General features: G+C 38.7%; 1 protein-coding gene across 3 annotated transcripts in view; it reads right to left on the bottom strand.

Annotated features, from left to right (window-relative positions):
- Window positions 1-655: 655 nt before the first annotated feature.
- Window positions 656-23695, bottom strand: part of CACNA2D3 (calcium voltage-gated channel auxiliary subunit alpha2delta 3) — a 939729-nt gene continuing 916689 nt past the window's right edge. For all 3 annotated transcript variants that reach the window (XM_031009416.3, XM_031009417.3, XM_055383540.2), the window contains 3 exons: window positions 1635-1747; window positions 1337-1419; window positions 656-1072 (listed from right to left, as the gene is read on the bottom strand). In XM_031009416.3, the coding sequence (XP_030865276.1) occupies window positions 980-1072; window positions 1337-1419; window positions 1635-1747 (289 nt within the window). In that variant the 3' untranslated portion in view covers window positions 656-979. The remainder of the gene's footprint in view (window positions 1073-1336; window positions 1420-1634; window positions 1748-23695) is intronic.

Here is a 23695-nt window from a genome sequence, read left to right as displayed (position 1 = left end):
TTTAAGTAGGATTCTCTGGATAACAACTTTTAGATGTCTGTCCTATAAAGTAAGGCATTCTCTACTCCGCCTAGGCATGGAAATTATTTCACTTTATTTAGTAACCATGATCCAGTGAAATCTGTTTTCTTTGGGTCAAGAGCCAGTGTTTAGAAATGCTTACATGTCTGGGTAGTTTCATCTCATAATGCTTGAGATCTAATTTCATATCTTGTTTATGGGGAAAGCCGGAAGCCAAATTTGTAATCATTGTTCTTTTCCTCCTTCAAGTCTCCTCAGACCGAATTCCTAGGATTTATGACTTCTTTATTTCTATTCCCAAATAATTCACCACTTGAATATGATGAAAGCTTGTGTTTGCATCCAAATTATGATTTTCATTGAAGTTAGTTTAGTTCAACAAAATTCACGGTTCTATGTAATAAACTCTTCCCATGTAGACAATATTTTGATATACTTCTATAAATATTTTTATAACTGAGAGTGAAGCATCTCAACGATTGTTAAATATGTGCCTAGAATCTGCTTTAGAACAAAGGCTCTGCCAACAGCCATCATCATTTCCTGGTTTCTGGAATGGGGACCTTTTCCCCCATGCATTGTTTTCAGTTGGTATTCTTAGCAATAAAGTGATGATAAAATCCAAACATGGAGATTATGATTTTAATATACTTTATTTAAAAAGTACACAGTTTTAAATTGGTTTCAATAGGTTTCAAGCAGAAGGGACACTGCCTACCACTTGCAGTCCCATTTCTGATGAAGGGTGATTATCATGTGGCAAACTCACATTTGCATGATGGGCAAAGTAAAAAGATAACTTTTTGTCAACATATCTTTAAGAGTTTATATCACGCACAGTTTAAAATCATGATGAGATGCTGATGGTTGGACTATATTCATGTCTCGTATGTTGCACCATATTTTGGTTCACAGTTTATCCATGATTTAGCATGCCAACAGAACATCTCAGTCAGTGTCACCTTGAGAAGAGCATCAAAAGCAGAGGGAGCAGAAGGAGGACTGTCTGGGCTTGGAGACTCGGCGCACCCCCACACTCCCTTGCATTCTCCTATGGGGAAAGGCAGGGGTTGGTTAGACGGAAATAGACTCCAGGACACCTTCAACTTTCCAACCATGTGGATTCCCCAGACCTCTCTCCCCTCTCTAATGTAAGAACGAAGTCTTCTGGGACCTAGATGATGGTGCAGATTCAGTTTACTGAAAGCGATTATTTTCTCATGAGTAAACTTTTCAGCTGTAGTTCTTTGACCACTGTGAGACTCTCATGGTGATTCTGATGGGAAAAGGAAACAGGAACAGTTCTCAGACTTACCTCAGGATGGAAGCCATGACAAGATTCTGGGCGCCTTCTGATCTTCTGGGCCTTTAGACGTTCACACTTAAGGGATTCATTATGTTGACTGTAGTTAAGGCATGTTTCCAAGGATTGCTTTTTTCTACTCTGCATTTCAGAGGTCAAAATTTGGCAATGACAACTCTCTTAACTACTCTCTCCAACAGTGGAAAGGATGTAATTTTCCTTCTCTAATATTTCTCCCCCAGGTTTCCTTACCACTCATACCCCTTACTGGTTTCCGTGGTAGTGAGTGGACCTGCACACAAAAGGATATACCTGATTTCAATGGGTGCCATGGTGATGGGGGCCACAGATTCACAGAGGCAGCTGCTGTCCACCACCACCATGAACAGGTTGCTGCTTGGGATTTGCTGGATGACAAAGGACCTGTTGGAACAAGAGATAGCGAGACAGTCATTTACCATCCATCAATTAAAGAGCCATGAGGAAGACCTCTCCTGGGTGGTAGCAACTACCATATTTTGTAAAGCAAACTTTGGAGACTGTTTTACTACTAATGTTACCTTTCCCCATGAGGCTCTTCACTTACAAATACCTAGCTTCACTAGGAAAACAATAGCTATGATGACATGCGGCTCATACAACTCACCTTGGAAAGACTGAAATGCTGTATGTACAAAACACAAGAGTCAGAGTTGGCTGAATCACCTGTTCCCAAGGTTTAAGAGGTTAGACTTTCAAAGCCTAATTTCCTTCTCCCAGAGCCTAAACATTACCCCAAGTTACATTTGATGTTCCTCTAAGTGGCGTTTTCTCTCCTCCTTCCCTCAACGATAGACTGAAACTATGTCGTACCAACGGCAAAAGAGATAGTGAACTTCTTAGAGCCTTCCTTATACTGCTTTGCACAATGTCTGCCCAGTATACAGGAACAGTGTTTTGAATGAGATTAATGCTAGTCATTTATGAGGTCCCACACTTCCCAGAGCCCAAGTTCTGTAAGAACCAAGGCTGTATATCTGCTCTGACCTTCTGATCCATCAGGATAGTTAGTCCAACTTAAACAAGCTTGGCAGTGCCTCCTTCTCACATTGCCCAACATGGTGAAGTGACAAAGACACTATAAAATAAAATAATCCTTTAACACAAAACACTACTGACTCTTTGGAGGAACAAATGAGGGATCAAAATCTCATATTCTTCCAGAACCAGATTAGCTAAATATTTAACTCCAGGGTTAGAACCCCTATCATATAACTTTTCATAATATTTCATTAAATTCAGTTTAATAGATTTTAACTTAACAAATGGAAATTAACAAAATTGTCAGTTTCTCCAAAGTTTTATCTTCATTTGCCTTTCTCGCAATAAATTTGTTCCATTCTTTTGAGTATATCACCATGGTGAACTAAAATCATGCAATGAAGAAAAGTTCTTCTGCTTTATGGGACGTTATAAAGAAGGGAAAGGAACTCCCCCTTTTTTAACCTGTTGCCACCTCATATGTTGAATGATCCATGAATGCCTCTCAGAGAGACTGCAACACAATTGGTTTCTTTTCTATAAATGCCCAATGCCCATCTAATATTCCACAGTTATGTTCATATCCCACAGTTATGTTCACAGGGCTTGCCACTGTGCAAAGATGTTTCCTCAATGCCTTAACCACTATCCACACTGGGACACCTACTCTCTGCTCTTCCTACTCTTGTCTAGAACTATATCTGGCCTCAGAAAAATATTCAATCTTGCTGTTTTGCTAATTAATTTCATCTATATCTGTCTATATCTTCTTTACCTTCCCTCTTTAACACTAGACTCTTTCTTGCCTACGCAAGAATGTTACTCCAGCAGTTGGCCTCTTCTGAATGGATTTTGCCCATCAACATAAATATATTCTACCTGAGATAGCTCTCATCAGAGAACCAACAATTTCCACCTTTGAGGCGGCAGGTTAACAGAGTCTCAAAGACAAGTACAAAACCAAGATCACAAAACACTCACTCTGAAGAACAAATGGCTGACTAGAAGATTAAGCCAAGTGTGTCTGCCAGATGAACAATAAAGGAGAAGAGATGAAAATATGACATAAAAGATCCAAAGGAGAAAATATTTTTTGCACTGAAAAAACAAATCCAATTCTTTTCAATGAGTGAGCCCACTGAAACATGAGTAAAAAACTTCCTATCATCAATCATCAAAGATACAGACCAATCCTAAAAGCTTCCCTAGAAACAAATTACTTAGAATGAGAATAAAACCAGTTTCTCAATGGGAGTACTGAAGATGAAGAAACAGAGTAACATATTTAAAAAAGTTTTGAGGAAAAAAGAGAGTCAAAGGTATGCCAGTGTCCAGAGAAAAATAGATTCTAAATCTCTGTAGACATTTATAGAAAATTATATTTTCAAATTAGGAATAATCATTGAAAAATATTTAAAAGTATTTAAAACCTGATCAATATGGATAGCATGAGAAATTAAACACCCCCTACAGACACATGACTGCCAGTATAAGCCTAAAATTATTGCCAATCACAATAACTGTGAGGTTGTTAGATTCACATATTAAAAGGCAAAGACTCTTAAATTGGGTTTATAAACATTATGCTGTTTGCCACAAACACTCCTAAAACAGAATGACATAGGAGAAGGGGAAAATATACCAAAAATATGCTAAGAAAAAAAGAAACAGGTTCAGGTTTAGCAGTAATATACAGATATTCAGAGTAAAATAAATATCATTAAAATATAATAAATAAAAGAGTTCATACCAAAAAGTATTATAATCCACTAACAAGATAAAATATGATTCTTTAGTCACATAATGATCATAGTATACAAACTGAAAGAAATAACAAAAGGGATTTCTGAAAGCATGATCTGTTAAAAATATGGACCCAAAACTCTTCAGATATAAACAACACAGAATATAAATTATTTTCAAACACAGCGAACTGCAACACATTCCAAAGAACCTATAGTACTGATTACACATTCGTCTTTTATGGTAGAGTACAATTAGAAATGAATACCAAAACACCTTTCATCAATCCTTGAGATTTGATAATAGCCCAGATTCACATTTGTGCGGTAGAACCTTAGACATTTTCATCAGAAAAAATAAATAAAGGTTGCAAATATTTGACTCAGTTTTCAAATCAAGAAGCTGGAAAAATAAGAAGATAAACCTGCACCTGTGCCCTATACATTGTCTTCCCCCTTGTCCACTGGATTGAGTATTAATGTCCCTCTGCAAAGCCTAACTTTCAGGCTTCTTCAAGGATGTGACTGGTGGAAAAGAAGAGATAGGTGACCGCTGCACAAATGGTTCCCCTCATCTACTAGCCCTTCCTGAAGGTTGGCAAACATGCTGTCACATCTCCCAGCTCAGGAAAAACAAAACTGTCTCTTAACCCTCCCTCCTGCAACCACCCCATTTCTCTGTTTTTCCTTATAACACAACTCCTAAAAATAATTATCTGTAATCCTTCTCTCTCTCCCTCCAACTCTCTCTCTTCACACATCTCCCTCCTTCAGAAATTGTATTCCAACAAGGCTGTAGTCCTCATCACTCCAACTGAATCAGTTATTGCCAAGGACACCAATGACTTCACCACTTTCCTTCTGTCTCTTCTTCCTTGCTTGTTTACTGTCTGCCCCTCATAAAAGACTGTAGCTTCCAAGGCAACAAGGCTGCATCTGACTGCCTGAGGTTATCAGTTATCTCTAGCACCTAGGGTTGTGCCTGGGATAGAGCAACTTCTCAGTAAGTATTTGTTGAGTCAATGACGGAACTTGAAATGATAAAGGCAGAAGAATAAAATAAAAATTAAACTGTGAAGATAACCAACAGAATCAAACTCTGGTTTAAAAGCTTACTGACATAAATTAACTTTGGCACTCATGATCAAGAAATTAAGTCACAAAGTATCATTATAACCTGTAAGATACGGGAGCATTTTCAACATTTTTTGGTGACTATTTATTATGTATAGCATTGTAAACAATCTGAGAACTTAAGAGAAAACACACCTTTGGGGATAAAGCATAAATTATCTACATTTGGCCAAGCTATAAAAATCATGAGCAGACCAATTGCCATGAACAAAACTGAAATGCTCATTGAGAATCTACCCCCAGGTGAATTCTACCCAATCAATCACCCAAAGAACAGATATTGCTGTGTTCATAGAAAACCCATATGAACCCACTGACCAACTATTAGAACTAATAAAAGAACTCAGCAAGCTGGCTAGTTACATAATCAGCATATAAAACCACAGCCTGACACTGGCGATAACCAATGAAAAATATTTGTGAAATAAAGAACCATTGATAGTATCAATAATCAGTATAAAAGGCCCAAGAATAAATCTAGTAAAACATATGCCTTAATGAAGAAAATGATGCAAATTTACTGAGGAACATAAAAATACTAGCTAAAAATTGGAGGGAAGTACAATGGTGGTGGAAAGGAACACTCATATTTTAAATATGTCATTTCTCTCTTAATTAACTTTTTAATTCAAAGCAATTTCAATAAAAATAGGATATTTTATGGAATTTGAGAACATGATTCTAGGATTCTTTCAGAAGAGTAAATATAGAGAATAGTCTGGACAATCACAAAAAATTGGGTTTTATAAAAAAGGGAAGGGCAGTTGCTTGCCATATCCAGTATCGAAACTCGTGAGACAATTCATAGAAGAGGAAACACAGATGAGTAACAAATAGGTAAAAGTGGGTTCAATCTCACTAAAAATTAGAGAAGTATAAGTGAAAATAATGATTTGACTAGGACATGGGTAAAAATTTAAGTCTATGATAATATCAAATAATGGAGAAAGTCTGAAGAAATGAATACTCTTCTATACCACAGGTGGGAAAGTGAAATTTATAGCTACTATGAGGACAATTTGTTATTATTATAGTGGAAATCTTTTACACCCTATTTCTCTGTAGTTTTACTTCTCAGTAAAATAAACGCATGTTCAGAACCCAAGAAATCATGTACAAAGATGCTCTTGGTAGCAATGTTCACTGTAAGAAAGAAAAAGCAAAAACCCCACCTAAATGTCCAACAATGGGGCAATGATTGAATAAGCAAGAATATGTCCACTCGGTGGTCTTCTTGGCACCAGGTAACAGGGTAAAGAGGATCTCCATTTACTGTCATGAAAGGAGACCCAAGACGTTGAGTGGGAAAATAATGTTGTAAAACTATACGTAAAGTACCAGTATTTAAGAATATTTAGGACTATTTAAGAATATTTAATTCTGCTACAGAGAAACAAGAAAAATAAATGATATGGATAAAACTTATAAGATGTATTAGGTATAGATAGCACTTAAGTGACCCATGACTCATGTTAGACTAGAGTAAATGGACTCAATAAGTAGAGCGTATGCAAGTTGAACAGAAATAGTAAAGGAAGAACATATGAAGTGTCTTCCTATAGAGAAGAAGGAAGGGAAGGACCACGTAAAATTAAATGCGCTCAATTCTTAAGGCACAGACCTTGTTGTCTCTAGGTTGATAGCTCTCTCCTGGGTCATCCTTAAATTAACTCACTGGCAACATCCATTCTCTGCCTGAGACAGACAGATAAATGTGTGGCTGCTCAGGAGGTTACAGGCAAGCTACACACTTGCCCTTGCACCTCTCCAATAAGGCAAGTGTGTGTTGGCTGCAGGCACCTTCTGCCTGCTGAGGCCCTGTTCCAGACTGAGGACCCTCAAGTGTGGTCCTCCTTGCTACACCATCAGTGGGAGACAGAGCAGGAGAGGGTGGAGACAAGGGAAGGGAAAGGAAGGGAAGATGGGAGAGAGAAGAGGAGAATAGAGGAACAGTGCATAACACAAGTTACAGGGAGGGAGATCCTCCGTCCTCTTTCCCCTTGCTTCTAGCCATATGCTTTAAATGAATTCAATCAGCCAAGTGATTTGAGCATCTTAATTTCTTGGTAAGCCTTTTTGTTTTGTAACCTCTAGGATTACTTGCCTGGTAAGTAGTTGGCATTTATACATAAAGTGAGTACAAAAAAAAGACACATTTCTATAAATTCTTTATATGTCTATCGCTCTGTCTTTTTATATGTCTATCTATCGCTCTGTCTTTATGTATGTATGTATGTATGTATGTATGTATGTATGTATGTAATGCATGGATGTATAAATAAAGGTCAGGAAGGTTACACACCACACCAGCAACAGTGGTTACCTCTGAAGAAAGGACTGTGACAGGGAGTAACTGTCAAGGGACACTTGAACTCCATCTGTAACCCTGAAGTTCTCTACAAGGAGAATGTATTAATGTCTTCTTAAAACAAGTATAAAGTGAACTGTGAGGGTCAAGCCCATTTTACAAAAGAGAAAACTGAAACTCAATGAGGATAAGTAAACTCTTACCACAGCTATATGAATAAGATAAAATTATGCCCATTTTACAGATAGGGAAACAAAAAACTAAGTACCTAGAGTAACCGGGGCAGAGCAGAGGTTCAAACCCAAAGTTGCAGCCCTCCGGAGCCCAGGCTAGTGTGGTTCTTTTGCCACAGGCAGCAGACTGTCTGTCTCGTGCTGGAACAATTACAGCTCAAACTCCTTGAGGACAGACCCAGAGTGATCACTCAGTGCAGATGCTTAATGACAGCAAATGCAAGATATCATTGTTTTCAAAGTCCCACAGCCAACTTTCCTTCTTTCTTTCCCAAATCCTAGGAGTTGAAAAGCCCTGAAAGCAGCTACACTGAGAGGAGAAAAGCGCCCCCCTACAAAAGATTGCCAGCGGAAAGATTAACTACTTTTCCATATTTTAAAGACTTACTGTCTGCTTATTAACATGGTGCTTCGGAGGGGCCTGGGCAATGTTAGCTGTACATTTATGTGTACAATGTGTATTTATGGCCCAGGGTGCAGGGTTGAACTTCATAAAACACACCTCCATCCAGCTGGGCCCAGCAGCCAGGCTGACATCATAGTCAGAGGGGCTGTGGCCTGGTGGGTTTGCCTGGGGGCCAAAAAAGGCGAGGAGGGAAATGCCGCAGCAGAGAATCACAGCGGTTGTTTCTAAGCAGGGATAGGTCAAAATGCGTGAAATAAATTAGGTCCTCGAGGGAAAGGGAGTTGGGAGAGGGAAGCAATTTTGATGTGTCCATTGCCAGAACTGAAATAATCCAGTCCTCCCTTTCCCACTCACTACAGACAGAGAAAGAACTGGAGGGAAAAAGATGATGCGATTTCAAGACAGCCTCCCCTGACAAGACAGAGTATTTGCCGCACACAATCTTCCGAGAGGGGCTTTCCTGAGCAAATGATGAAAGCGATCACCATGCCTCCCTCATACTCCCTCCAAACAAGCACGCGGGATGGGGAGGAACGCAGGGATAAGATCCCCCGAGGACCACAGGATTGCACATGTGGAGAGCTTGTTTGGCTTGCCTTTCATTAAATGGGTACAAAACTGTAGCTTGAAAAATATTTGGTCAGGATAGAATCTTAAAACGTTTTGACCCTAGACTGAGGTATTTCACCCTTTATAGATTTTTACCCTTTATATAGATTCTCCAGATTTTATCCAAAGATAAAATGAAAGCCACTGAGTAGGTCCCAGGGAGCTACTGAATTTGGCACTGGCCCTGTTCACAGTGTCCTGTTCCCCGGCTGGATGGGGCACGTGACTGTGGCTCTCCACCAGGATCCTGTTCTCCTTGGAGGTGGAAAGTGGCCCTATCCCCCACCTGCCCTGCCCCAGCAAGCACCAGGTTTCCCTACATGGACCTGGGCCCATAAGTTGAGAGCAAACATTTGGTGATTGTTTAAATTCAAAGGAAAACTTAATTATTTTGTATGTGTTCTAGCATAACTGGATAGCCATCTTATGAGACAGTAGGAGGGAGGTGGACAGGAAGAGAAATACACAAATATTTTCTCCTTATGATTATTGATGCAATGATCTCAAATGAAATGTAGTAACTAAACTTCAGCAGGACATTGAAAAAGCAACATAGCATGCCGCAGTGAGGATTGGCCTAGAAATGCAAGTGAACAAGATTATTGAGTGGTCCCAGCTTAATGAAAATAGAAACATGAAACAATTCTTTTTTTCTTTCGTTTCCTTCCTTTCCTTCCCTTCCCTCCCCTCTCCTCTCCTTCCCTCCCCTCCCCTCTCCTTCCCTCTCCCTCCTCTCTCTCCTTTCTTTCGACATGGTATTGCTCTGTCGTCCAGGCTGCAGTGCAGTGGTGCAATCGTAGCTCACTGCAGCCTTGAATTCCTGGGCTCAAGCAATCCCTCCCACTCAGTCTCCCAGGGAGCTGGGACCACAGGAGCATGACCCATGCCTAAGGGTAAAAGTATCTGTTGGAGGGAAATACCTCTTTGCATGAATACTGACATTCTTGTTGGGTAGGCCCTGACCAGTGTTCACATGGCAGACAAAAGGCAGGCCCGTTTTCTAACCCAAATAAGCTTGGAGTGGGAGTAGGGGGTTGGGGCAGGATTTCCAACTTTAAATTAGTGCCAGCCAACTCTAGAACTTGTGGTGCATGGTGTCACTTTGTCCTCCCCTAAATCTGGGACTACAAAAAGTCCCCACTTGACATCCAGTTCACATCCCAGAAAATCTGTTCATGTAAGACACCCTATACAGCATTGGAAAACAGTCAGTGCTGTGGGATCTATCTGTTCAGTAGGCGCCTAAAAGACACTGGACAGAAATCCCATCCCTGAAAAAAAATCCTTAAAAGAACAGAAGTAGGCACCCATTTGTGAATCAAATTTAGCATCATGCTTAGGATAAAACACTCAGAGCAGGCTAATTAGAGTCAGAAGAAGGCAAGAAGGCTCACTCTCCTCTGTTATTTATCCTTGTTCTAAAAGTACCAGCCTATGCAATTAAATCAGAGAAAAGACAGATGATTCTCTGTTGGAACAAAGGAAGTGTTCTCAGGTCCCTAAAGCTTGCCCCTGCCCCCATCCCCATAATAATTTCCTCAGTTTCCCTATATATCTTAATGGTGTTACCCTCTATGCAGTCACACAGCCAGAGATCTCCAATGAACTCTGAACATCATCCTCCCTGAACATTGCCATGCTCTGGTTTGACTATGTCCTTAATGCCTCTCAAATCCATCCTCCCATCTCCAACCTGCAGGGCCAGCTTTATGGGTGTGACCAGTGTAGTTGCAGAGGGGCCTACTCTCAGAAGGGCTGGTCACTTGAAGTTCAGTGTTCTGCAGGCATGGCTGTCTTAAAATTCTTAACTTTGTCTTTGAATTTGTGTTTTATAAGTGAAGTCCAGAGGCCAATGGGGCATGCACAGGAGTGGAGAGAGGAGGGCTGTGAGGAGGGGGTGGTTGAAGCTTGCCTCATGTACAGTTGCACTCTCCTCCATCTCCCCAGGGTGTTCCCAGCTACCTATTCCCCTCCTGCACTCAGCCCAGCAACTAGAGCCCTGCCCCCCACCTCACCGGCACCTGGCTGGGCCTGGGCCAGGCAAGCAGAGGGCCAAGGCTTGGGAGTGACTGGCAGTGCCACAGCATGTTCAGTGGGTGACTTAGCAGGGGCAAACCTCCCGCCCACCCTGATCCAGGTACTAAGTATTTGGTATTTGATGCAAAGATTGAAATCCCTTGTAGACTGGCTGTGCCCCATGAGTAGGGACAGCAAGCCCCTGGCAAGGGGAGATTCAGTCCCCTCCTCCAGCCAGGACACAGCACCTCGGTCCTGTGGCTAGTGGGAGGGAGAAGCCCTGCGGCTGCTGAGCTGCGCACCCCACCAGGTAACTGGGCAGGGCTCCTTAAGCACTGGGCCAATGTGCAGCCCTGTGTCTGAAGGAGCACAATATTAAAATGGCAAATAAAAAAATCATGAACAGTCAAGAGAGACCACAGAAAGAAGGAAAAAGTTTTACCTTTTAGTACCTTTAAGAATACATTTTTCTTGCTTTTTAAACAAGCAGCCCACAATTTTATTTTGCACTGGGCCTGGCCAATTATGAAGCCAACCCTGCTAATCTGCAAAATGTTAGGCTTATCTTCCAACTGGTCTCCCTGCCATGGCCCATTCTTGAGGTGGTCCTTCCCAAGTGCAAGGCTGACACCCCATCCCTCTTTTTACACCTTTCCACAGCCCCTGTCATCTACCCGATGGTCTGCATTGAGTGAAGCAAACAGGGCCTTTATGTTCTACCTGGCTCTCTCTCCAGCCTGACGTGTTCAACCATCCCAGCCCCAAAGCCACCTTCCTGTCCAACATCCAGGCTGCTGACCTACCCACGAGCCCCTGAGTGCACCATGCTGCTTCTCTCACAGTGCTGAGACCCAGATGGAGCTCTAATTCTTACCTTGGTTGCTCACTGGAATCACCTGAAGAGCATTTTGTTTTGTTTCATTTTGCATTTTTTTTTCTACTGATGGCCATGCCTAACATAAATTATATTGGAATCCTTGCAAGAAGCACCAAGGCATCTTTTTTTTTTTTTTCTTTAAGCTTCTGGAGTGATTCCAACATCCTTCAAGGCTGAGACTGTCTGGTCTAGAATTGTGCTTCTCAAGCTGAGTATGCTTATGGATGACCTGAGGATCTTGCTGAAATGCCAGTTTCTGTTCAGTGGGTCTAGGGTAGGGCCTATGATTCTGCCTTTCTCACCTTCTACCAGGCAATACTGATGCTGCTGGTTCGGGGACCAGCAAGCCTCTGAGTGTTGAAGCCACCTCCTCCCATACCTTTGGAGAACCCCAATTCAGTTATAAAAGACTTATTAAATGTCACTTTCTCCATTAAGCCCTCCTTCTCAAAGGGAAGTATGTCTTCCTCCATTCTCCCATGACACGTTGTAGGTACCTGTATCACCCATATAAAATCCACAGCTTTCTATATGTGTGTGGAATCAAATGCTCACAGCGACTTTGCCATCCTTGTACTGCTACACTGGAAAATGACTAGGGCAGACACCAGCACTCTAGGCTACATAAAGGATAGTCTGAAAACTGTAAGCTTTGGAGTGTGTAGAAAATTCTCTTTTTGTAACCCGGGAAAACAAATGGAAGAGTTACCTTCTAGGGCAGCTAAAAGTGAGATCCAACAAGAGACTTCTGTAAATGTCAGATGGGAGGCAGAGGTCAAACACATTAAGAAGCCATAAACAAAACAAATAAGAAAACAAATGGTTTCCCAATAGGAGCTCAAATCAAAAGCCGTAATGACAGATGCCTCCAATTCTACAGGTTGGTGGCAGTAGGAATTGATTTAATCATCAATACAGTATAGTGAGTAGGCCAGCTACTGTCTTCCTTTCCTCCATCTTTCTCTAGGTAAACCAGGCAGTCAGACAGCTATTCGTATTTTGTTTTGTAATTTGGGTAATTTTGTTTCCTACTAGACTTCTGAGAGCAAGGCAGAGACCTCCTTTTTTTTGTTTTCTACACGTCACTGAATAACAATGGAAAATGAGTAGAAGATACAGCCAGGTGTGGTGGCTCATGCCTGTAATCCCAGCACTTTGAGAGGCCAAGGAAGGAGGGTCGCTTAACCCCAGGAGTTTGAGACCAGCTTGGGAAACTCATAGTGAGGCTCTATGTCAAAAAAAAAAAAGACAGATATGATGATGTGTGCCTGTAGTCCCAGCTACTTGGGAGGCTGAGGCAGGAGGATCACTTGAGCCCAGGAGTTTGAGGCTGCAGTGAGCTATGATCATGCCACTGCACTCCAGCCTGGGCAACAGACCAAGACACTGTCTCAAAAAACAAACAAACAAAAAATGAAAGATAAAAATATAATTCAAAATAGCACAAGCTCTTTGGCAAATGGGTATCACAGAATATAGTATAAGGTTTAAGCAGCCCAGAATTTTTGTTTATTCTCACCATTCTTCAAGGTTCACAACCACTTTCAGAAAACAAAGAGCCCTGTCTGACCTTCTATAGAAGTTTCTCTTTGATATCCAATCTCCCTTCTTTTGCTACAAATATCTTCCTTCTGGGAAGGACTGCACCCTTCCCTCAGGCAGCCCAGGTGCTTCTGAGGAGCTAGCCCTGTCCAGGCATGCTGTCTAGACCTAAGCGGATTGGTACAAATCCTTCCCCTGGAGAAAGCAATGGGTTCAGAGATGGGTACTGAACCTAAGTTATTTCAATCAGTCTGAAACGCAGAATTCTTATCTCTACTCCAAACATATGAAAACAAAGACATTTTCAGCCTCAGGAGCCACTGGCAGCTTTCCTGTGCTCATGAAAGGAAATGCCTGCTGGGAAATGCATAGAGAAAACCTGGATCTTGGTCTTAACCTTTGGGAAACTTGAGTAAGCCCTATCTGAAGCTTACATCTCAACTTTTCCCTGTATTGTTTAAGCTTGCTTGAGTTGAGCCTCTGTCATTTGTAAACAAAAGGATATCAAGTGATAAGCTCTTAAATTCCGTATCACCACCACTACATTGCCTGATCACCCTGCAGTTGGAAAATCTAGGCTTTAGGGAGCTGAGCCCTAGAAGCCATAAGCATGGCTCACACCCGGTTTACCCTGGATGGCCTGCCAAGAACCAAGCTGGTATAGGCAGGCCTCTTCTGCTCCATTTCACTAGTGTGGGAAATGTGCTGTGTTTTCATAGTTAAGTGCTAAGATTAAATCGGACCAGCATATTCTCTTTGTTATACTTATTTATTCAAAAATGTATACAATAGACACATTATGGCATTCCATTTGTGACTTGCTGATGGGGAAAGCACACAAAAAGCCAGAAGGATGCTTTGCCTGCAGGGCAGTGTCCCATGGTGGTATTTATTCTGTTGTAGACAGAATGCATCAGTAAGAGCCATGATAATGACTTCCACTCATCCTCAGCCCACAAGGATTTATTGAGATTTATGGTGCCGACCTACAGCTTGAAAACAACCTGGGCAGGAGGTTCTTTGGCATTGTCAGCCCAAGGCAGATGGCAAGGAATGGTATTTTGTGTTTGAAATATGGGAGAGAAAGCCCCATGGAATGAAAAGGAAGAGGGGCCCAGTTTTCTTTTCTTATCCCAGAGGAAGGGAATCTCAAAAGAGCTCACAACAAAGGATATTTTTAAAACTTGGCTATCATTTTAGTTTTTCAAAGTTTTTTTTTCTTTGTACTAGAGTCTTCAGTAAATCTTCTTAATTATGACATGAACCATTTTTCTTCTAATCCCCTTAAGAAGAGTAAGGGGTTTGTTAACTATTTTCACTGAAACTATTAATGTCTTTTCTTATAAATAATGACAATAATAGCTAACATTTACGGAGTGTTTACTTAATGCCAAACCCTTTTCTAAGCAGTTCCCCTTTAATCTTCACACCAACTCAAAGAAATATCATTTTCTCCATTTTATAGATGAAGACACTCAAGCATTAAGTTAAACAACTTTCCCAAATCCTAAAAAAACATCAAATCTCAAAGTATCAAAACTCTACAAAGCTAGACCTGCTTGATGCTAACCTTTGTTTCATCCTTTACACTCTATATAACTAATCACCACCATCATCGTGACCATCATCACCATCACCATCACCACCAACATCGTCTACCACTTACTGAGCACTTACCCTATACAGGCATTGTATGATAGTCTTTACCTAAAATGGACTCATTTCCCAACTCTGTGAGGAACTTCAGTAATTAGACCTGATTTTGCTTTAAGATAGCACAGGTTTAATAGGTATGATCTGGATTCCAGCTCTCAGGCAATAGAGCCTGCCATCTCACCCATCATACTGATATGGACAGGAGGCAAGGAAATACTGCGTAGGAGACAGCAGGTCCCTGGCAAAGGCCCCACCCTCAAGCCTGGAAACTGGTGGCTCTCAATGGGAACAGTTATTCCTGTTTTTGCACCCAAATATTGCCTCTTGATCCACCATGCTCCCTATCCTGTACCCATATAAACCCCAAACCTCAGGCTCTACAAGCAGATGAGCAGATAAACAGAAGAGCAGCCTGGCAGAGGAGAGAAGAAAAGGAGCATCTGAATGTTGAAAGGAGTTTGGCTGGGGACAGTTGGAGAGGAGAACGGGTGTGGGATAGCTGAACTCCAGGGGAAGATCATCTTCCCATTCCATCCCTTTCCACCCCCCAATCCATCCCACTGAGTGCCACCTCTATCACCCAATAAAATCCCCGTATCCACCATCCTTCAAGTCCATATGTGACCTGATTCTTCTCGGATGCTGGACAAGAACCCGGGTATGAAGAGGGCACTAAGCTGGTTAATACTTAAGCTGTCTATGGACAGCAGAGCTAAAAGAGCACTGTAGCATGCCCACTGGGGCTTCCAGAGTTTCAGCCACACAACCTTAGTTGCCACCGTGGGGCTGGAGCCCCAAAGTGTCCACCCCGGCTCCTGCACCTGCCCGTCTGCATGTTCCCCATCCCATAAGGGGTTTGAGCAGCAGCCACAGCCAGAACAGACAAGCCACACCCCTGTTGCACTTCCTGCAAGGGGGGTCAGATAACTCTCCTGTTTCAATACAACAACATCTCATGTGGAAATGTGTTTGGGCAATAGTAATGTAATGATTCTCTGGTAAACAGAGAAAAGAGAATCTGTCCCTACATCGAAGGGAGAATTTAACATTACCTAGAACTCACAGTTCTAATCTTCTGTTTTCTATCATCTTTTATACTGTCTTTCACAATTTCCATGTGAATTGTTGGGTTCATTTAGCAAAACAGAATAGCCTCAGAATGAATCATCAGGAAGCCTGAATAAAAGTGTACACTTTAAAAGTATAAAGAATTCACTGGGAAGTTAAACATCTCCCTTTATGTGATCTGGCAAAGTCAAAGTGTGATCATTGAGAAGTACTTTATAAAAGGTTGGACATCTTGCATTACATGAACAAAATATTTTTGTTAAGTGTACCATGTTAATGGTAAGAAAACAATTGAGCTAAATATGAAGCCAGTTTTGCATAGAAAAAAAGACCGGCGGTGGGAGGGGAAGTATCACACCATTTAAATCCTTCTACTTATCCTGATTTTACAGATGAGGCAATGGCTCAAAGTTACAAAGCTAATAAGATGTGAACCTGGGATTCAAACCCAGGCCATTTGGCCTCAGAGCCTGAGCATGTAACTTTTCTGCCTCTTAGTTCTGAGTAATGAGCTGGCATGTGATTTTTGTTTTATTTTTTACACAATTCTCTATTTTTCAATTTTCTGCAATGAATAGGAATCACATTTTAATAAGCACCAAGACCAAGAACCATGGAATAATAACTTTCTATTTAAAAAAAACCATATATATATATGTATGTATTTTTAAAACTAAATCTCAGTGATCAGTATTTTACTCTATAGTCTCAGTTGCTGACCACCAAAAAAACTAAAACCAGAGTGAAACTTTTCCAGGATCATTAATTGAAAGAACAATGAAATCCCTCCTTAGTGGCCTTGCTGTCCTCTTCTACGTACTCATTTTTACCGTATATCCTTGGGGTGAGTTCTCCCCAGAAGGAATCCTCTCTGAATCTCTCTATAACATCAGCTGTATCACTGCCTGATCTACAATTGGAGCTTGATACATTTTTGCTGACTGAAATAAAAGCTGAATTCATGCCTTCCTACTTTGACTCTATCTAAGCTTTCTGAATAATATATCTTGTAGCTTTGAATTAATATACCAGGGAAATAATTAAACAAATCATGTAGTCTGCTATACTTTGGGTTCTGACTTCTGAAATCAATGCTCCAAATAATTCCCACCCCTATTCAACTGTCCCTTATCACAACATAGCATGATTATCCACTTTGAATAGTGTGAGTACCGTGGTAGAGACCTATAGCCAGGAAGAAGTTTGAAGAGAGACAGATGTATTCCAGAAACACTGGACGAAAGGCAATGTTTTAGACTTTTAAATTACTGTTCCTATGGATTTTTTTTGGGTGATGTGTCAAAATTTTGACCATTGAGAATTACTTTATAAAAGGTTGGACATCTTGCATTACATGAACAAAGGATTTTGTTCATTTTGCATGACATGAACAAAGCATTTTGTATTCTAAATAGGAGAAAAATCTCTCACAAGAAAAATCAGAACTATTCTCCCATTCAGTGTATACTTGATCCACACAAAGAATATCAATATGCAATAAAGGGGAAGAAAAAAATGGAGGTGGGAGATAACAGGGTATGCCAGAAAGCCAACTGGTTCAGAAGTTAATGGACTTGAATTGAACTCACATTGTGAAATTAAATTAATGGGCAAATCACCATGAGAAGTGTTTTGTTCCTTCCCTCTTCTTAGTTTTCCTACCTCATAAGTGATTTCTAAGATCCCTTCCCAATATAATACTAAAATATTTGGCTTTCACATCACTGCTTCCTCCTTAACAAAAAAAATCTCACATTTCTCCAGGCTGTTAACAGACTTCAGTTAGTTATTGCCATTATCTTCTTCCATGAGCTGTCTCCATCGCTAACCCTCTTTTTTGGTGGGATGGGGGGAATCTTGACCTTATAATTTAAAAAATTATTTTGTTGTAAACTGACAATTTATACTGGTATATATTCATGGGGCATGAAGTGATGTTATAATTTATGAATAAAATGTGGAATGATTAAGATTGTTTACATATCTGTATTATTCTCATGCTGCTAATAAAGACATACCTGAGACTGGATAATTTATAAAGGAAAAAGGTTTAATTGACTCACGGTTCCACGTGGCTGGGGAAGCCTCACAATCATGGCAGAAGACGAAGGAAGAGCAAAGGGACGTCTTACATAGTGGCTATTCACTATCACGAGAGCGGCACAGGAAAGACCTACCCCATGATTCAATTACCTCCCACCGGGTCCCTCCCATGACACATGGAAATTATGGGAGCTACAATTCAAGATGAGATTTGGGCAGGGACACAGCCAAATCATATCAGAATCCATCACCTCAAATACCATGTTTCATGGTGAGAGCATTTGAGATTTATTCTTGTAGCAGTTTTGAAATGTACAATACACTATTATTAACTATATTCACCATGATGTGCAACAGAACTCCAGAAAAAGTCCTTATTCTTCCTTTGTGAGATTTTGCACCCTTCAAACATCATTTCCCCATTCCTCCCTCTACCTCAGCCTCTGTTACCACCATGCTACTCTGTTTCTATGAGTTCAGTTGTTTCAGATTCCACATATAAGTGAGAACATGCAGTATTTGTCTTTCTGTGTCTGGCTTATTTCATATAGAATAATGTTCTCCAATTCCATCCATGATGTTGCAAATGACAGAATTTCCTTCTTTTTAATGCCAAATAGTATTTCATTGTGCGTTTATACTGCATTTTCCTTATCCATTCATCTACTGATGAACACTTAGGTTGATTCCATAACTTAGCTATTATGAAAAGTGCTGCAGTAAAGATGGGAGTGCAGACATCTCTTTAAAAAATTGATTTCAAATCTTTTGGGTAAATACCCAGAAGTAGGATGGCTACAACTTACGGTAATTCTATTTTTAGTTTTTAAGGAAACTCCATACAGTTTTCTGTAATGGCTGTACTAATTTACATTCCCACCAAAAGTGTACAAAGTTTCGCTTTTCTCCACATCCTTCTCAACACTTGTTATCTTTCATCCTTTTAATAAGAGCTAGTCTGGCAGGTGTGAAATGATATCTCATTGTCATTTTAATTTGTATATCCCTGATGATTACTGATATTGAACATGTTTTTCATAGATCTATTGGCCATTTCTATGTCTTCATTTGAAAAGTGTTGATTCAGGTCCCTTGTCCACTTTTTAACTGGGGTTTTTGTTTTGTTTTGTTTTCTTGCTGTTGAGTTGTTTGAATTCCTTATAATATTTTGGATACTGACCCTTTTTCTGGTATATGGCTTACGAACATTTTCTCTCAATCTGTAGACTGTCTATTCACACTGTTAATTGTTTCCTTTGCTGTGAAGAAGCTTTTTAGTTTGACACAATCTCATTTGTCTATTTTTGCTTTTGTTGCCTATGCTTTTGGGGTCAAACCTAAAAAAACATTGCCCAGACCAATGTGCAGTTTTTAGCATTTCTGTACACTAACAATGAACTATTCAAAAAAGAAATCAGGAGGACAATCCCATTTATAATAGCTGCAAAAAAAGCTTAGGAGTAAATTTAACCAAGGAGGTCAAAGACCTGTACACTTAAAACTATTAAACATTGATGAAAGAAACTAAAGAAGCCACCAAAAATGGAAAATATCCTGTTTTTGTAGATTGGAAAAATCAATATTGCTAAGATGTCCATCCATCCCAAAGTGATCCACAGATTAAATGCAATCTCTATCAAAATTCCAATTTCATTTTCCATAGAAATAGAAAAAAAATTCCAAAATTCATGAGAAATCACCACAAGTCCCTAACAGCCAAGGCCATCATAAGTAAAAATCAGTGAAGCTGGAGACACCATACTACATAATTTCAAACTATACAACAAAGCTATAGTAATTAAAACAGCATGATTCTGGCAAAGAAATAAACACATCTATTAATGGAACAGAATAAAGAGCCCAGAAATGAACCTGTACAAATATGGTCAACTGATTTTTACTGGAATACACACTGAGAAAAGGATAGTCTCTTCAACACATGATGTGGGGCAACTGAATATCCACTTGCAAAAGAATGAAACTGGACCTTATCATACATTATGTACAAAAATCAACTCAAAATAGATTAAAGACTTACATGTAACACCAGAAACTATAAAACTACTAGCAGAAAACACAGGGGAAAAATTATGCAGCAGTGGTCTGAGCAACGATTCTTTGGATTTGACACCAACTCTCTTTAATCAGCATGTTTCTTATATAAAAAAGACTTGTTTAACCTCTAAAAGTTAAAATTCAAAAATCCAGAAATGCAACACCTGTATATCAGTTCTAACTAGTACAGATAAATTCTGTACATGATAAAGGAGAAAAGTTTTAAGAACTAAATATCATATTCCAGGGCTAGAGGCAAAAACGAAACAAAATCACCTTCTGAAGCCTAAAACCAGGCCACCAAAAGGACAAGGAGATCCACTGGTAATTTAAACACATGCTACAATAAAACTCAACATTCTCTAGAAGAATATAACAGAATCCAGGACATCTACAATGTACCATCCACAATATCCAAAGTACAAAACTGACTATGCATGTGAAGAAACTTGTACAGTAATTGTGTCACATAGTAAAATGTGACAAAATAGTCAACAGAAAAATCAATCTAAAGATAGACCAACATCTGGCCCAGGTATTAGAGTTAGTAGATAATGGTAATATATTATACTTTATAATATAGTATATTAAATAATATATTTATATATTAATTAAACTTTAGAAAGTGGCTATACTGAGGTATGAAACGGGGAATTCCAGCAGAAATATGGAAACTATATAAATGAACCAAATGCAAATCTTAAAACAGAAAGAATAAAATATTTTAAATCCAAAATTCACTGAATGGTATATATTCAAGGCAGACTGAATGCAACAGAAGATAGGATCAGTATACCTGAAGTCAGGTCAATAGAAATTATTCAAATTAGAGAACAAAGAGAAAAACAAGGTTAAAACACAAATGAACAGAAGCTCAGTAAGCAGTAAAATAGTACCAAGTAGTCTAACAAACAAGTATTTAGAATCCCAGAGTTGAGTAAAGAGAAAATGAGTCAAAAAATAGATTGAAGAAATACTGACTGGGCTAAAATAAGAGACAGGAATTGGGATTATATTATCCTAAGGTAAGTACACTACACCTGAAGCAATTTAATATTATTTGAAGATAGAACATGAGCAATTAAAGATGTATACTGTAAACCTTAGTGCAACCAATACAAAAAAAAGCTTAAAAGTATATAAATAATAAGCCAATAGCAGGAAAAAAATGGAATCATAAAATAGTCAATATAAAAGACAGAAAAAAAGAGGATGAACAAGCAGAAATCAACTAGAAAAGTGCTAGATTTCAAGCCAATAATGTCAGTAACTTCATTAAAAATAAATGGCCTATATGAATGACCAAATGCTTTTACCTTAAGGTCAGAAACAGAAAAGCATGTCTGATTTTACCATTTCTCCTTTACATTGTACTTGAAGTTACAGCCTGTGCAGTAAGGCAAGAAAGGACATAAAATTCATCCAGATTTTAAAGAAAGGAAGAAATTGTCTTTATTTGATGACCGTATGTCCATATTTGTAGGAAATGTAATCAAACCTACCAAAAACTACTAGAAATGATAAGGAAGCTTAGAAAGGCTGCAGGATATAAAATTCAATATAGATAAGCAACTTGGATTTTTTGGTAGCAAAAAGCAGTTGGAAAATGAAGTAATACTACTTAAACAGCATAAAAATATTCAGATTTAGAGAGAAATCTGACAACAGATGTGCAGGAACTATATACTACTGAAAACCATGAATCATTGCTGTTAGAATTTAAAGGAAGCTTGAGTATGAGCATTGGCTAGAAGTCCCAGTGTTGTTAAGATGTCAGTTCTATCTATACTGACTTCCATATTTTATATATAAAAGGCAAATTAATCAAAATCCTATCAGAGTAAGGAATAAACTATTAACTACACAACATGGTGAATCTCAAAATAATTAAATGGTATGTAAGGAGCTGGACCAACAAAGAACACATACTGTATGATTCCATTTACATAAAATTCTAGAAAATACAAGCTCATCGATAGTGACAAAAAGAAAATCAGTAGTAACTTGGGGATACAATTAGGTGGAGAGAAACCAGTGGGAGGGATTACAAAGAGGAAGAAACAAATTTTTAGAGGTAATGGATATACTCATCTTGTTTGTGGTGATAGTTTCATGGATATAGACATTTGTCAAAAATTTTCTAAATGTACATTTTAAATATGGTCAGTATATTCTACATTAAATATGTGGCAAGGTGTTTAAAAAAAATAAATGGCCCAAATGTACCAATTAAAAGGTAGATTGATATACTGGATTAAAAGGTGAAACCCAATTATGTCCTATCTATAAGAACACACATTAATTGTAAGCATACTGAAAAGATTAAAGCTAAAAGATGGGGAAAGATTCCACGAAAATGTTAGTCACAATGAACCTGCAGTAGCTATATTAATATTAGACAAAGTGTACTTCAGAACAAGGAATACTACAAGTGTAAAAAGGGACATCACAAAATGACAGAGTCAATTCACTAAAAAGGCATAACAATCCTAAATATGCATGTATCTAATGACCAAACCTCAAATAAATGAGACCAAAAATGAATACACATTGAAAGAGAAATAAACAAATCTACAATTACAGTTGGAGACTGCAACACTCCTCTCTTGGTAATGAACAGAAAAAGTAGAATACGTAGAAAATCTGTAAGAATATAGAAACCAACTTTACCTAAGTAACATTTATAGAAAACTTTAACAACACTATATATATATATACACACACACACGTATATACATATATATGTATATATATACACACACACATATATATAGAATATATATATGTTCATATGGAATATTCACAAAGTTAGATCATGTTTTGGATCACAAAGCAAATCTTTACGATTTTAAAAGAATTAAAATTATACAAAGAATGCTCCCAAACCATAATAAAATAGAACTCCAAATCAATAACAGAAAAGTTTCCGGAAAACCCTCAAATATTTTGAAATGAACTATACAGCTTTAAATAACCTCAAGGTCAAAGAGGAAGCCATAAGGAAAATGAGAAAATATTTTGAATATAATGAAAAGTGTAACATAAAACATATCAAAATTTTTAGGATATAGTTAAAGAAGTACTTCAGAGAAAATTTCTAATATTAAATGTTTATATTAGAAAGAAGAAAGTCCTCGAATCAATAATCTGAGTTTCTACTATAAGAAACTAGAAAAAGAAGAGTAAAATTCAAAGCAAGGAGGACAAAGAAAACAATGAAGAAGAGAATATTAAAATTGAGAATAGAAAACAATAGAGAAATCAAACTAACAGCTGGTTCTTTTAAATGATCAATAAAGCTAATAAACTTTTAGACTGTTTTATCTATTACAAAGTAAAAAGAGAAAAGACATAAACTAAAACTATTAGTAAGAAAGAAACGACATTACTACAGATTCTACAGACACTAAAAGAGCAATAAGGAAATACAAAACAATCAAAACAATGCTCATAAATTCAATAACTTAGATGAACTAAAGAAATTCCTTGAAAGACACAAACTACGAAAGCTCACTCAAGAAAAAATAGCTAACTTCAATGATCTTAAATAAAGATATTGAATTCATAGCTAAAACTTTTTCTACAACAAAATCTCTAAGCCCAGATGTCTTCACTGGGGAATTCTACTAAACATTTAAGGGAGAAGTAGTACAGATTTGACA

This window comes from Gorilla gorilla, chromosome 2 (assembly GCF_029281585.2).
Source record: "Gorilla gorilla gorilla isolate KB3781 chromosome 2, NHGRI_mGorGor1-v2.1_pri, whole genome shotgun sequence".
Lineage (NCBI taxonomy): Eukaryota > Metazoa > Chordata > Mammalia > Primates > Hominidae > Gorilla > Gorilla gorilla.
Note: the sequence above shows the minus strand (reverse complement) of the source record. Positions and strands in the feature narration are given on the sequence as shown.